The following is a 12,518-nucleotide window of genomic DNA, read 5'->3' on the forward strand; positions in this document are numbered from 1 at the left end:
TGGATTTGTTTTCTCTCTACATTTAGTTCTAACCTCATCCATTCTCCTGGCTTTGCATATCACCTGTATGCTGATGACCCTCAAATATATGTCTCCAGTTTGACCTTCTCCTTGGAACTCCCTCCTCCTGTATCTAACTTTCTGCTTGGTATTGCAGCTTGAATATCAAATGCCCATCTCAAATTAATCTGCCCTAACCCGGGCTCCTGATCTTTCACCCAAAGGCTGGTTCTCCATCTCAGCCAACTGCAACCCCCTCTTTCAAAAATCTAGGGATCCTGGAATCATCTCTTTGTCTCACCTCCCACAGGCTGCCAGCTTTGTGATGAGAAAACATTCCTTTCTTACCACCTCCGAGTTTAGACTCATTCAGGACACGATCTCTTTTCCCTGTCTCTACTGACACTTGGAAAAAAGAAGAAAAGATTCCAGAGCCCAGTCAGTTCTTACTATCTCCATGTTCAGAAAATACCTGAAACCCAACCACCCTTGCCCTCCACCTCCACCACCCCCACCCTTGTTCGTGTGGCCATATCACTGCAGGAGTCGGCCGACAGGGCTTCAGCTGCTTCTCTTCCACCCGCCACCGTCAAAACCCGACGTGACTGCATTGAAAAGCTAAGGCAGATCATGTGCTTCTCTCCACAGAGCCCTGCCCCGGCTCCCCACTCACTTATGTCAACATCACCCAAGCAGCCACCTGGTGACCTGCCCCCACCAGGCTACCGCTGAGCTCACCTGCTGATCCTGTCCTAGACTCTAGCCTGAGTGCTCCCGTGTGCTGCTCCCACACGCCAGGCGGGCTCCCCCGGGACCTCTGTGCTTGCCGCCCGCCTGGCCTGGTGCCCACAAAGGCCTCCCTCCCTGTCTTTACTCAGATGTCCTCTTTCCAGGGAGGCTTCTCCAACCACCTTGTTTAAAATCACCACCTACGCACTCACCTCCAGTATCTCCTCTCCCCCGCTATGACTGTCCTTTTCTCCAGAGCACATTTTTACCTTCTAACGTGACTTTTTTTCCCCACTGATTTTGTTGTTAATTTTTTTATCTCCTCCCACTAGAATGTAAAAATTTCCTCATGAAATGTGTGACTCTTTCCTTAATTGCTGAATCTCTAGCACCTAGAACAGTGCCTGGCAGATTCTATATATGTATCTATTGGAGTAATTGATTAATTAATTAATTTGTATTTCTTTCTCTGGGACACATCTTTACCCAATGTATCTTTTGGCACCTTAGAGTTTTCCTTAAAGATCTCTGTTTTTTTTTTAAATTTTAAGTGTATCCAAATTTTTACTGTATTAGCTGCAAATATTTTTCCAGTTTCTTTACCTTTTAATTCAGTAAAGGCATATTCACAAAATGAAATGTAAATATTGCTAAGACCAGGGTTGCCCATGGCTGTGATTCCTGGTTTGATGTGTGTGGACCTTGGGAGGTTGGCAGAGCCTGCATCTTGGGCACTCTCGGTCTTGCGCCCCCTGCAGGCCTCAACAGAAAGGTGGTGTACTCCCTGGCGGACTCTGCGGACGGCATCTTCTCCATCGACAGCGCCTCTGGCATCGTGGTCCTGGAGCGGCCGCTGGACCGAGAGCAGCAGTCCTCCTACAACATCAGCGTGCGCGCCGCCGACCAGAGCCCCGAGCGCGTGCTGTCCTCCCTTGCCACCGTCACCATCACCGTCCTGGACGTCAACGACAACCCACCCGTGTTCGAGAGGAGGGACTACCTGGTGACAGTGCCCGAGGACGCCTCCCCCGGCTCCCAAGTCCTTGCCGTGTTTGCCACCAGCAAAGACATAGGCACAAATGCTGAGATTACCTATCTCATCCGGTCTGGAAACGAACAAGGGAAATTCAGGATCAACCCAAAGACAGGTAGGTCAGCCACTTGCTGCTTAGGGCTCGAGGCTGCACTCTACCCTGCTCCCCCTCGGCGCTCCAACGCCCACTCTTCCTACCCGCATCCCCCTCCTCCCACTCGCCGTTTCGGCTGAATTCTAAGCTAGTACCTGTGGGCTTACTTGGGAATACTTGATGCCCAGGTTGGCTCCAGGATTTCTAAATAGGAGGCTACCGGAGCCACAGCCATGGTTCACAGCGGCGGGAAAGAGCTTTTCTTGCAGTAGCACCTGTGTACACGAGGGTTTGGGTTTCACTCGTTTCCTCTCCTAACTTGGATCTTAGGGTTATGTTTGGGAGTGCTCCAGGGGATCAGGCCCCTGTCCACACTTGGGCTACACTCGCCTGCCGCTGGAAGCCATCTGCATGGTGACTCGCAGGCCTGCTCCGCCGGTTCCCCAAGCGGACAGTGCATTGGAACCGGAGCTGTATTTGAACCTGCTCTCTGCTCCTGGTCAGAACTGTCACTTCTCACCATGCCCTTTTCAGATTGATGGTATCACCTCCAGAAAAGGTGCTCAGAAACAAACTGAGGCTGCGCTGGGGCATTCTCTCCAGCAGTGCGTTAATAAGAATGAGGGGCCCCTGCGTAAACATGGGCACTCAGAAAACCAGTTTGGATGGTCTTCCAAGAGTAAGCATATCAGCGATGTGTTTTTATAGAGTGTACTAATACTTTACAAAGCATGCTTGAGGATATTCTCATTCTGTTTACCTATCCCCCTGTGAAGAGACAAGGATTTCCCATTTTGCACACAAGAAAGGTAAGTCTCTCACACCTGCTGGCCTTTGGACAGATTTTCCTGTCATCACTCAAGGAGTACGCACTTATTAAGCGAAGTAGAGAAGGAGGTGCATTCAAGCCCAGTAAATACAAACAAGACACCATTGTAATTAATAACACTGTTTAACAAGGCAAATACCCCAGGCTCCTATTAAGTCAGTATACAGTTCTCTCATTTTCCCTAGGAGAAAACGGAACCTCAGAGAGGTTAAGTACTTTCCCCAGTGTCCACCTAGTACCTGGGGTCCAGGGTTTGAAGTCCCTAACTCTAGATTCCACGTTCTGACCTCTCTAACAATGCTGTGGGAGGGGGTGCGAAAACGAGGGAGAGCCGGCCTCTCCCAGGAGAGCCTGTTTCCTGCGGTCGTCACTTCAAGTTAAATGCACGGCGGCGTTCCTCAGTTAGCTGTGTGCTGCGGTTGTGTAGGACCACCCTAGAACGGCGTTCAGGACGGGTAGGGTTGGCTTTGGACAACAAGCACTAAGGGGTTGGCCCCTGAGGAAACGTAACTGTGAGGGAAGAGGCCACTGTCCAGGTGTGGCCTCTGCCCCTCACCTGGGCTGGAATGAGCCGTGAGCAGTCTTAGCTCCCGGAGATGTCCTCCGTCCAGAAACGTGAGCAAAGGTGAGGGCCTCGCTGCTCCTAATGATTGTTCTCCAGGTAGCAGAAAGGTAAATGCTCTTGGTAACTGCTCTGCAGGGCATGCAATGACCAGTCACCACCTGAAGGAGGCAGGAGGGAGAGGGCACCCCCAGAGCACCCCCAGGGGCAACACCCAGCCACTGCTGTCACTTGTTTTGTTTGCTTCCTTTAACTGGGGTGCAGACATTATCATCTCCATTCTGTAATTGTAAGCACTAAACTCACAATATTTGACTTCCAGGTATTGCCTTTTCCACTATGTTTCTATGCCTTGAGATTTCTGAGATTCTTGCCTTCCTTTATTTCTCTTTGTCCTCTTTTCACCATAATAGTTTTAGACAAGCACATTATAACTTGCGAGGCACCCCAGTGTTTAATTCAATTTGGTTGACTCTGCGAGTATTTGCTTGCTGGGGAGAGGTGAGATCATACATCGTATCCATATAGCTCATTCTCATTCTTCCCGAGCCCCCTTGAAGAATCAGGAGACACATATCGGGGAGGCTTGCTCCTGTCCCTACTCCCCAGCTGTACTGGAGTGACGATGCCAGAGAATTTCAGCAGTTCAGGAGCTGTTAGAGAAACATGCAAAGGCTTAATTTCTTCAGAGTTTTGCTTGATGGATAGCCATACTTTAACTGACAGCAGTAATCAGGCTTTGGGGATGCTTTCAGTAGAGCATTAAATAAACAGATTACAGAATATCTGAAATTCTTGGCTGGAAATGATGTTATAAATATTACAGTGATGATGGAACTGCTGACCAGAGATTTTCCTAATCGAAGCTCAAACTCCTTATTTTTCTTCAAAGGGGGGATTTCCATCTCTGAAGCCCTGGACTACGAATTTTGCAAAAAGTTTTACCTGGTGGTGGAAGCCAAAGACGGGGGCACGCCGGCGCTCAGTGCCATGGCCACGGTCAGCATCAACCTCACAGATGTGAATGACAACCCGCCCCAGTTCAGCCAGGACGTCTACAGCGCCGTCATCAGTGAAGACGCCTCCGTCGGGGACTCCGTCGTTTTGGTAGGTGCCAGGGGGAAGGTCCAGCTGTCCGAGGTCTAACAGTCCTCAACAAGGTGAAAAAGGAAGCACATTTCAACTTGGATCATCTTCTGACTTACCCCTTCAGTCTCCATTTGCCCCCAAGTACTCAAGTCTGTCACCAGAAACCATAAGTCTTTCAACTGCTCCTTCCCCAATTTTTATATTAGAAAGTGTGTGATAGATTAATTTATATCAAGACATAATGACTGATAACCACGGATCTCCCAGGAGGGTATTTTTTTCTGAGGGAAATAAACAGACATTGGATTGAATTTTTAATGATGGCTCCTAGTTTGTGATGTGAGGTGATAATTTATTAGGTGGCTAAGGTAACATAAAAGCCTCCTCCCCAAACACCCCGAACTTCTCAGGCACACAGAATAAGGCAGCCACAAATGGGAGTACGTTCAAGATTGACTGGCCACCTTCAGGGGAGCCCTTTCCAGAAGGACTGTTTCTAATACCATGAGAACCAGCCCTGGGTTCCAAGAAATCAGGATCGTTTAGACCGCAGATTGCCTTTTGGAAAGAACGAGCCCCATCCTCACCATCCTCATTCCTCGCTAGGTTGGACAGCTCCTGCCGTTCACCGGGTCTCTCTCTGGCTCCCGCAGCCTTGGGCTGGGGGCAGCTCGGCCCTCGATGAATAGAGTGCATTCTCTACCTGTCAGAAGTGGACTTCCCAGGTCGTGTTCTCTGTCTGGACACTGAGACTGTTTCCATACAGAATAAATGCCAGCCTTACCCATGCGGAGAGAGGGCCCATGGAAGTAGCTTTGCTGGGTGAGAAGGGAACGTCCTTGGCTTCCTGAGCTTCACGTGGAAATGCTTAGGTGGAGAGGTGCCTGGTCAGCGACCAAGGCTGCTGTTTTGCAGAGTCGGGGAGGAGGCACAGCAGGCATCCCTGTCGGTTAGCTTTGGGCTCCACCCAGCTGGCTCAAAGCTGGGCACAAGTAAGAGTTAGCGCAGCAATGAAAGGGCAGCTCCAGTGCTTGTGCTGTCCTCCTTCAGACAGCTGGCGTCTCATCCTCTGAGCATCTGCATAGGTGAGCACAGCGCCTGAGAAAAAGGCCAGAGCTGTGCCTGTTTTCACAGTCCCGGCACCCTGAAATAAACCTTTTTCCTTTTCTTGTTTTTCTTGTTTTCCATGAAGCTGATAGCAGAAGATGTAGACAGTCCACCCAATGGCCAGATTCGTTTTTCCATTGTGAGTGGAGATCAGGACAATGAATTTGCTGTGGATCCTCTCTTGGGACTTCTTAAGGTTAAGAAGAAGTTGGACCGGGAACGGGTAAGTTCATTTAGCTCAGCCCCTTTCACATCCACACCCACCTCTTCGCTGGAATCAGGGATGCCAGCGCCATGAGTACAAGTAGGAAGTTTCTTCATTATAAATAATCCGAGTGGGGATGGGCTAAAATGAAGCACTATGTATTTGAGTTAGACTTTTGAAAGGATTTTCTTCTAATAGATAAAGAAAAAATTTCTTACTCTAAAGAACAGGTAAATGTATCTTTCTGGATGGTTGGAATTTTTGATCCTTCCTAAGGGTGGGGGGGGCGGCAGAAAAGTACCCTTAGCACTGGAATCCTGTGGTTTTAGTTTCATTAGCAATGTTAGCCCTAGACGGTCAGGTACAAAAGAATCACTTGAAGGCATTGGGGTCAGAAAGAAGGATCCAGAAAACTCTGTCCAAAGTTAAACTAAGTTTCTAGACATTCTCTCTCTTGATCAAAAATATGTCTTTAAAGGGAAATTAAATATGGAAGATATGTTATAGTAGGGATGTGGAAAAGCAGGAAAACCTCCCTGGCCTCATAACCTCAGTGGACAAATGGGAGAGGAGGTGGCTCAAGAGGTTGAGCACCCGCCTCCCACATGGGAGGTCCCATGTTCATTTCCTGGTGACTCCTGAAAACAAAAAAAATTGATCAACAAGCAAAACAAATGTAAACACCAATTCACGGCTGCTGATTTGGCTCACTGATTGAGCACCAGCTTCCCTTATACAAGGTCCCAGGTTTATTCCTGGCCCCAGCACCTCAAAAATATATATATTTTAAATAACTAAAACAGATGAGGGGTGTCAGCTGTTGTTTCGGACAACAGCCTCCAAGCTGTGGTTCTGTCCATGGGCGGTTTTGATGTTCAGGGGACATTTGGCAATGGTTGAGGGCGTTTTTGGAGGTGCTGCTGGCATCCAGAAGTAGAGCCAGGGCACTGCTAGACGCCCTAAACGCACCTGCCCTGCCCCAGCTGCTCCCGAGCAGCTCTCTCCTGGGGACCCGGCAGTGACGAAGCACCGCCTGCCCCTGCGGGTCGTCTGGCAGGGCGGGAAGGAGGGGCTGTACCTCACGTCGGCCCTGTGTCCCCGGCAGGCCTCTGGCTACTCCCTGCTCGTCCAGGCGGTGGACAGCGGCGTCCCCGCCATGTCTGCGACTGCAACTGTCAACATAGACATCTCTGACGTGAATGACAACAGCCCCGTGTTCACACCCGCTAACTACACAGCCGTGATTCAGGTGAGCGCCTCCCGCCTGCCTGACGCTCGCCCTCAGTCCCCACCTCTTTCCTTTGCTTCCACATTACTCTCCTTCCTAGAGCTGCTGGGAAGAGGCGGCTGCTTCTCCCTCAGCTGATGAGTAAGCATGACTAGAGCTATCGCTTCCTGGGTCCTTGCAAGTGCTGGTGCGCTCCCTCCACCTTCAGTCCTCGCAGCAGCCTGTGGAGTTGGACGGCGCGGCCCCGTGGTCCACTGAAGCACCGCGGAGCCCAGGGCTGAGGAGCTCCCCTGAGGACACTTGGCTGCTAGGTGATGGAGTGTGGCCTGAACTTGGGCCGGTCTTCTGCAAGAACACTTCGCTCTCCGCGGGGGCAGGCTACCTTTAACTTCATGATGCTCTGGCAGGGGAGGGAGATTGACCAGTCACAGGGAGACTGGGCATCAAGATAGCGCTGCCAGCCGTTGAAATTGATCTCCCAGAAGCAAACTTAACACTTACACCCACCTCCCTTTACAATGAGAATGCAGGCTGCCGCTTTGTCCTGCCGTCAGAGGGAATGCCTCGCCTCCGTCTTCTGTTACCTGGAGTGTATTCCGTGAGCACTGTGCTAGGTGCCAAGCCGCCTCTGCCTGCCAGGGTTTCTAGAAGCTGGAAGCCCACAGGAGGGAAGCCCAGCCTGGGAAGCCCGTCAGCATGTAGGGCTTGCAGAGGCAGGGATCGAGATGCATGTCACAGGGGGCTGCAGGTATTCTAGAGAGAAAACCCGTGCCCGGTCCAATTTGGCCTCAAAATCACCCAAAGGATTTGTGGGTGGAAGGTGAGGTGAGAGTGGGCCAGATCTCGAGGGCCTCTTGGATGGCTCTCAAGACACTGGGTCTGGCCGTCCGCTGTCGCCTGGCCCGCCCCCCGGAGCTGCTGAGAGTGGAGGTGGGGGCAGGCAGGAGCCCAGCAGCCCTGCTGCCCTCCTCCTCAGGGAAGTCTGACTCCTTCACGGGTGTTTTGGTCTCTATCTCTTTTCCCTTCTCTGGCTCCAGGGCTTGTGCTCCCCTCCTGTGCCTTCTCCGGCAGCTGTGCATCCTTGGCCCTCTCCTGCGCCTTCCTCCAGTTCTTTCTTTTGGAGGCTCTTGGCCACACCTGTCTCCCACAGTGGCACTCTCCACCTGGCACTGCCTCTGGATGCGCACCCCAAACCAAAACAGGCTTTGGATGCACACACTCACTTTTGTGACGTGCATCCATCAGCGTGACAGACTGTTTCCAAATGCACAGCAGGAAGTTGGCGGCAAAGAGCTCAGAGTCTCCAGCCCCGGAGCGCGATGTGCCTGGTATCTGGAGCGCCCGACGTCTGGGTCCTCTTTCACCCTTCCTTCTCAGACGCTGACCCCGAGGGTGCACGTTTTCTCTCTCTCCTCCTTTCTTCCTGGGGGAAGCAGCCTTTCTAGAGTGAGCGAATAAATCGATAACTGTGTGGCACTGAGTGGGCTGTCAGGGTGAGACAGTAAATCTTGGCTGGGCTGAGGCCACTCCACCACCCACCCAGGGAGGGACTGTGTCTAGTTCTTCACGACCGGAGGGCCCAGAGGAGCTGCAAGACAGGTGGCCTTGGAGGTCCTCCTGCCTTTCTCCTTCGAAAAGGCCCCCTTTCCCACCCCCGAGGGACTCCCTCTTCCAACACATACATGGCTTTGGTAAGACCTAAGTCAGCACATAAAGCATGTGCCCGCCCGTGCGTGACTCCCCCACGACAGCCTGCCATCCTCTCCGTCTCCACGGCCTCCACCCACTTAATCCTAAATGGACCTCATCAGAAAGTTGGAACGCGAACGCGGACTTCAGGCCCGAGCTCTGGTAATGCTGGAGTCTAAACTGAGTGCGGCCAGAAAACCAGTGCCCGAGCTGCAGAGGAATTTAACTTGGCTTTTCCAAAGTGAGGATGACCTTTGACCCAAGAAGGGTAAAGAGTAAAGAAAAAGAGTCTTTGTGTTTCCATTTGGAGGAAAAGGCAGAAAGTGCCAAATAATTCTTACGTAGTCAATAGCATCGGGACTTCCAAAAATCCTGAGGAGGTTAAGGATTTTCTTCCTCTTCACTCTCAAGTTGAGAAATGTTCTAACCCCTTGCCCTTTCCTTCAGAAACATGTCAAAATTGGATTCCAGGGGGCGTAAAGCCCCGTTCTTCACCTGACATGTGCCTTTGTTACTTTTTTCCTGAGGTACCGGGCCCGGTGATAGAACCCGGGACCTCGTTTGTGGGAAGCGAGCACTCAACCGCTTGAGCCCCGTCGGCTCCCCTGAGCTCAGTTTTTCGTTTGTTTGCTTGTTGCTCATTTCTTGTTTTCAGGAAGGAGCAGGAACTAAACCTGGGACCTCCCATGTGGGAAGTAGGCGCTCAGCCACTTGAGCCACCTCTGCTCTGCGCCTTTGCGTATTTATTTTGAAGTTGCCAGAACGTCCCTCCAAAAGACGTCACAAAAAAAAAGTTTTTGTGACATCGTGTCCCCATGTTGGTGCCCAGCATAATTGTGTTGTGACAGGTGTGAGAAAGGGCTCTCCCATTCTGACAGGGTATGTTTTCTTGACCGGAGAGGATTTTCAGCCTAGTCACGAAGGCTCGTGAGTGCCATGATGCCCAGAGCTGTTGGCATAAACTCAGGCTCTTACACGCACATCGAGAGTGAGGGGACGCTCAGGGCCATCCCTGGAATCTGTAAATGAACCCACACAAGCCCTTGTGCTCTCACCTCCCTGGGGAAGGTGTGGGGAGGGAAGAAGGAAAGTAGGGCTCCTGGGCACCAGCATGTTGCCAGAAGACAAGGCTCACAAGCCCTGCTTTGAAGCACAGCACCCTTATCCATAACGATGGGCCTTTTGTTGAAATGTGACGAGGGGTGTATTTTACCTTCCTTCTCAAAATACTCTTTCATGCAGGAAAATAAGCCAGTAGGCACCAGCATTCTGCAGCTGGTGGTGACAGACCGAGACTCCTTTCACAACGGGCCCCCCTTCTCCTTCTCCATTTTGTCGGGCAACGAGGACGAGGAGTTTGTGTTGGACCCGCACGGAGTCCTGCGGTCAGCCGTGGTCTTCCAGCACGCAGAGTCTGCGGAGTATGTGCTGTGTGTCCAGGTACGTCCGCCCCGCCCGCAGCAGGCCCCCTCCACTGCGGCTTGTTTCCGTGCCCGCTGGGTGGTCGGCTCTTTCCCCACCGCGCGGTGTGCACCCCTTCTAACCTCACGCTCAGTTGCACACCAGTAAGAGCGGCCTCTGTGTGAAATGGAGCGGAAAGGAAGGACGCATTAGTGTTGAGGAGCAACATCCCGTAGGGTGTGCCAGCAGACAGGCACTGTGTGCTCCAAATTTTTGGGGTGCTAACTGACCCCAAGACAATTGACTGTTCAAGGCTTGCATTACACCCAGTGCTATTTGCCACATCGCCCACTGGAAGAAGTTACCAGTCATTGTCTTACTGTGATTTAGCCATATCGTGCCCTCCACTGTTGGAGAAACCTCATCTTAGCCTCAACCCAGGCCCAGCTCGCATGGCCTTGAGAAGTTGACTCCAAATCCCAGTGTTTCATCCTCAAGATCATCCGCCTGTGTGAAACAAAATGGGACAGAGAAGCAAAAGAGAGAGATCTGGAAAGGGTACGGAGAGGGGCTGGAAATGAGAGTGTACCAAAAAGTGTCTTTTGCCAAAACCAAGTTTGGGTTCCATCGGTGAAACTGGATGACCTTTTTCCCCCCGCGAGGGCAATCTAAGCTCATTATATTTATAATGATGTTAAAAATAGCAGTAATTCTTTTTATTTTTATGGCACTTGTATGTGTTATTTCTTTTGATAAGCTATATCTCATGCTGCTCCATGAAAACTTTCAAATTAATGCCTCCTGGCTCTGCACATGTCAGCGAACATGCCAGCTGCCAGCCGCTCCTCCAGTATAGTGGAAATCGTTTCATGCCACAGCACAGCAACTCAAGGGCCCAGCCTGTCTTTCGTGTCTTCTCATAGAAGCTAGTGCAATTCTTGCATGCCCTCCCAAGCTGTTAGGTTTGCACCTCAGGCTCTGGAGTCTCCCTAGAGTCTCTCCACCCCTAGTTCCTCACGTTAAACTACCACCGAGCCCTGTGCTCCTTCACTGTCTCTGGGTGCATCAGCTACAGTCTTCACTCACCACCTGCTCCTGCTAGTGCAGGAGCTTGTGGGTGATTCCTCTGTCTTAACCTATTCTTTTCTAATCCGTCCCAAAACTGTTCCCAGATTAGCAGCCCCCTTGATTAGGGCATTCCCCTAAACCCTGGGTCAGCAAACCACAGCCCCTGGGGCAAACCCTGCCTTCCGCCTCTGTATCAGCTTTGAAGTTTTACTGGAACACAGCCTTGCCCATCTCTTCCGTATCGTCTGCGGCTGCTTCTGTGCTGTAATGACAGCATCGAGTAGTTGTGGTGGAGACTATGTTAGCACGTAAAGCCTAGGATATTTACTCCCTAGCCCTTCACAAAACAAGCATGCTGACCCCTGGTCTAGACTGAAACCATCTGTGGCTTCCCAGTGTCTGAAGACCTGTGGTCTCTAGCCTGAATTCTGGCCTTGGACTTGCAGACCTGAATTTTGGCACTTTTGGTCAGATGCCCCACCAGTCCTTCTCAGGGCACCGACCCATTCCTCGCTGTCACCAGCGTCACGCATCTGTCATCTGCCTGGCCTCCTGCCTGTCAAGTCCAGACTCATCACTGTCCTTCAAGACTCTCCAAAGTTTGAATTCAGCTTCAGCCTGACTTGCTAACCTCTTCCCCTCCTACGTGAATTTTCAGTGTCTCTGATTTTGTAGTCTGTCAAAGCACGTAGCGTTGTAAAGATGGTAATAACAAAAACAGCAGCCACACTAACTGCCGTGTATGAAGTGCTTCCTTGGGCCAGGTTCCTGCTAGGCACTTCAGTCACTGTCTCTTATGAACCCCACAATAACCCTGTGAGGTAGATAGTGCTGTTTTACTCATATGAAAGCTCAGAGAAGTTAAATAACTCATTCCAGGCCAGGCATGTAGTGAGGGCAGCATCAAAATTCAAACTCAGGTCTGTGCGACGTCCACGTCCCTGCTCTGCGCTGCCTTCCTCCTAGAAGGACACTTTTACCCAGATCCCGCCCAGCCCACAAGGTCCACTGCAGCCACACGTCCTGAGCCCCATGGGGCCTCCTGTTCTCCTGAAGTCCTGCCACCCTGAGTAGGTCCACATTGCATGTGGCAGGCATTCAATAAGGATCTATTGCCAGAGTGGTTTTTCCATAAATTTTACATGAAGAAGGAAGGAAAAATGGCATTTTCAGGCTACGTGTTTTTCTCTTTGGTGTACATACATGATATTGTTTCTTAAGTGGACAGAATTGGTACATCTGGTCCAATCCAAAAGAGAGCATCAAACAGAGAGCACAGATTCCTTGTCAGAGTGGGAACGCCACTTTGCGAGGTTTCCCCTGGGGTTTCTCCCCAAAGTTGTAACAAGGCCAGCCTGTTGTGGGCACGCTGGGTCTCGAAGCATCTCTGTCCTCCCACCAGCTTACTTGTGTTGACACCTTAGATTGTCCGTGGTCAGGTGTACGTAGGGGGGTTAAAGGTGATCGACCCCTCCGCCTACTCA

General features: G+C 51.2%; 1 protein-coding gene across 2 annotated transcripts in view; it reads left to right on the forward strand.

The window, feature by feature from the left end:
• Positions 1–12,518, forward strand: part of FAT3 (FAT atypical cadherin 3) — a 539,827-nt gene that overhangs the window by 473,462 nt on the left and 53,847 nt on the right. For both annotated transcript variants that reach the window (XM_071218314.1, XM_071218315.1), the window contains 5 exons: positions 1,488–1,877; positions 4,140–4,354; positions 5,529–5,666; positions 6,754–6,897; positions 9,808–10,005. In XM_071218314.1, the coding sequence (XP_071074415.1) occupies positions 1,488–1,877; positions 4,140–4,354; positions 5,529–5,666; positions 6,754–6,897; positions 9,808–10,005 (1,085 nt within the window). The remainder of the gene's footprint in view (positions 1–1,487; positions 1,878–4,139; positions 4,355–5,528; positions 5,667–6,753; positions 6,898–9,807; positions 10,006–12,518) is intronic.

Source organism: Dasypus novemcinctus, chromosome 10 (genome assembly GCF_030445035.2).
Source record: "Dasypus novemcinctus isolate mDasNov1 chromosome 10, mDasNov1.1.hap2, whole genome shotgun sequence".
In the NCBI taxonomy this organism is placed as follows: Eukaryota; Metazoa; Chordata; class Mammalia; order Cingulata; family Dasypodidae; genus Dasypus; species Dasypus novemcinctus.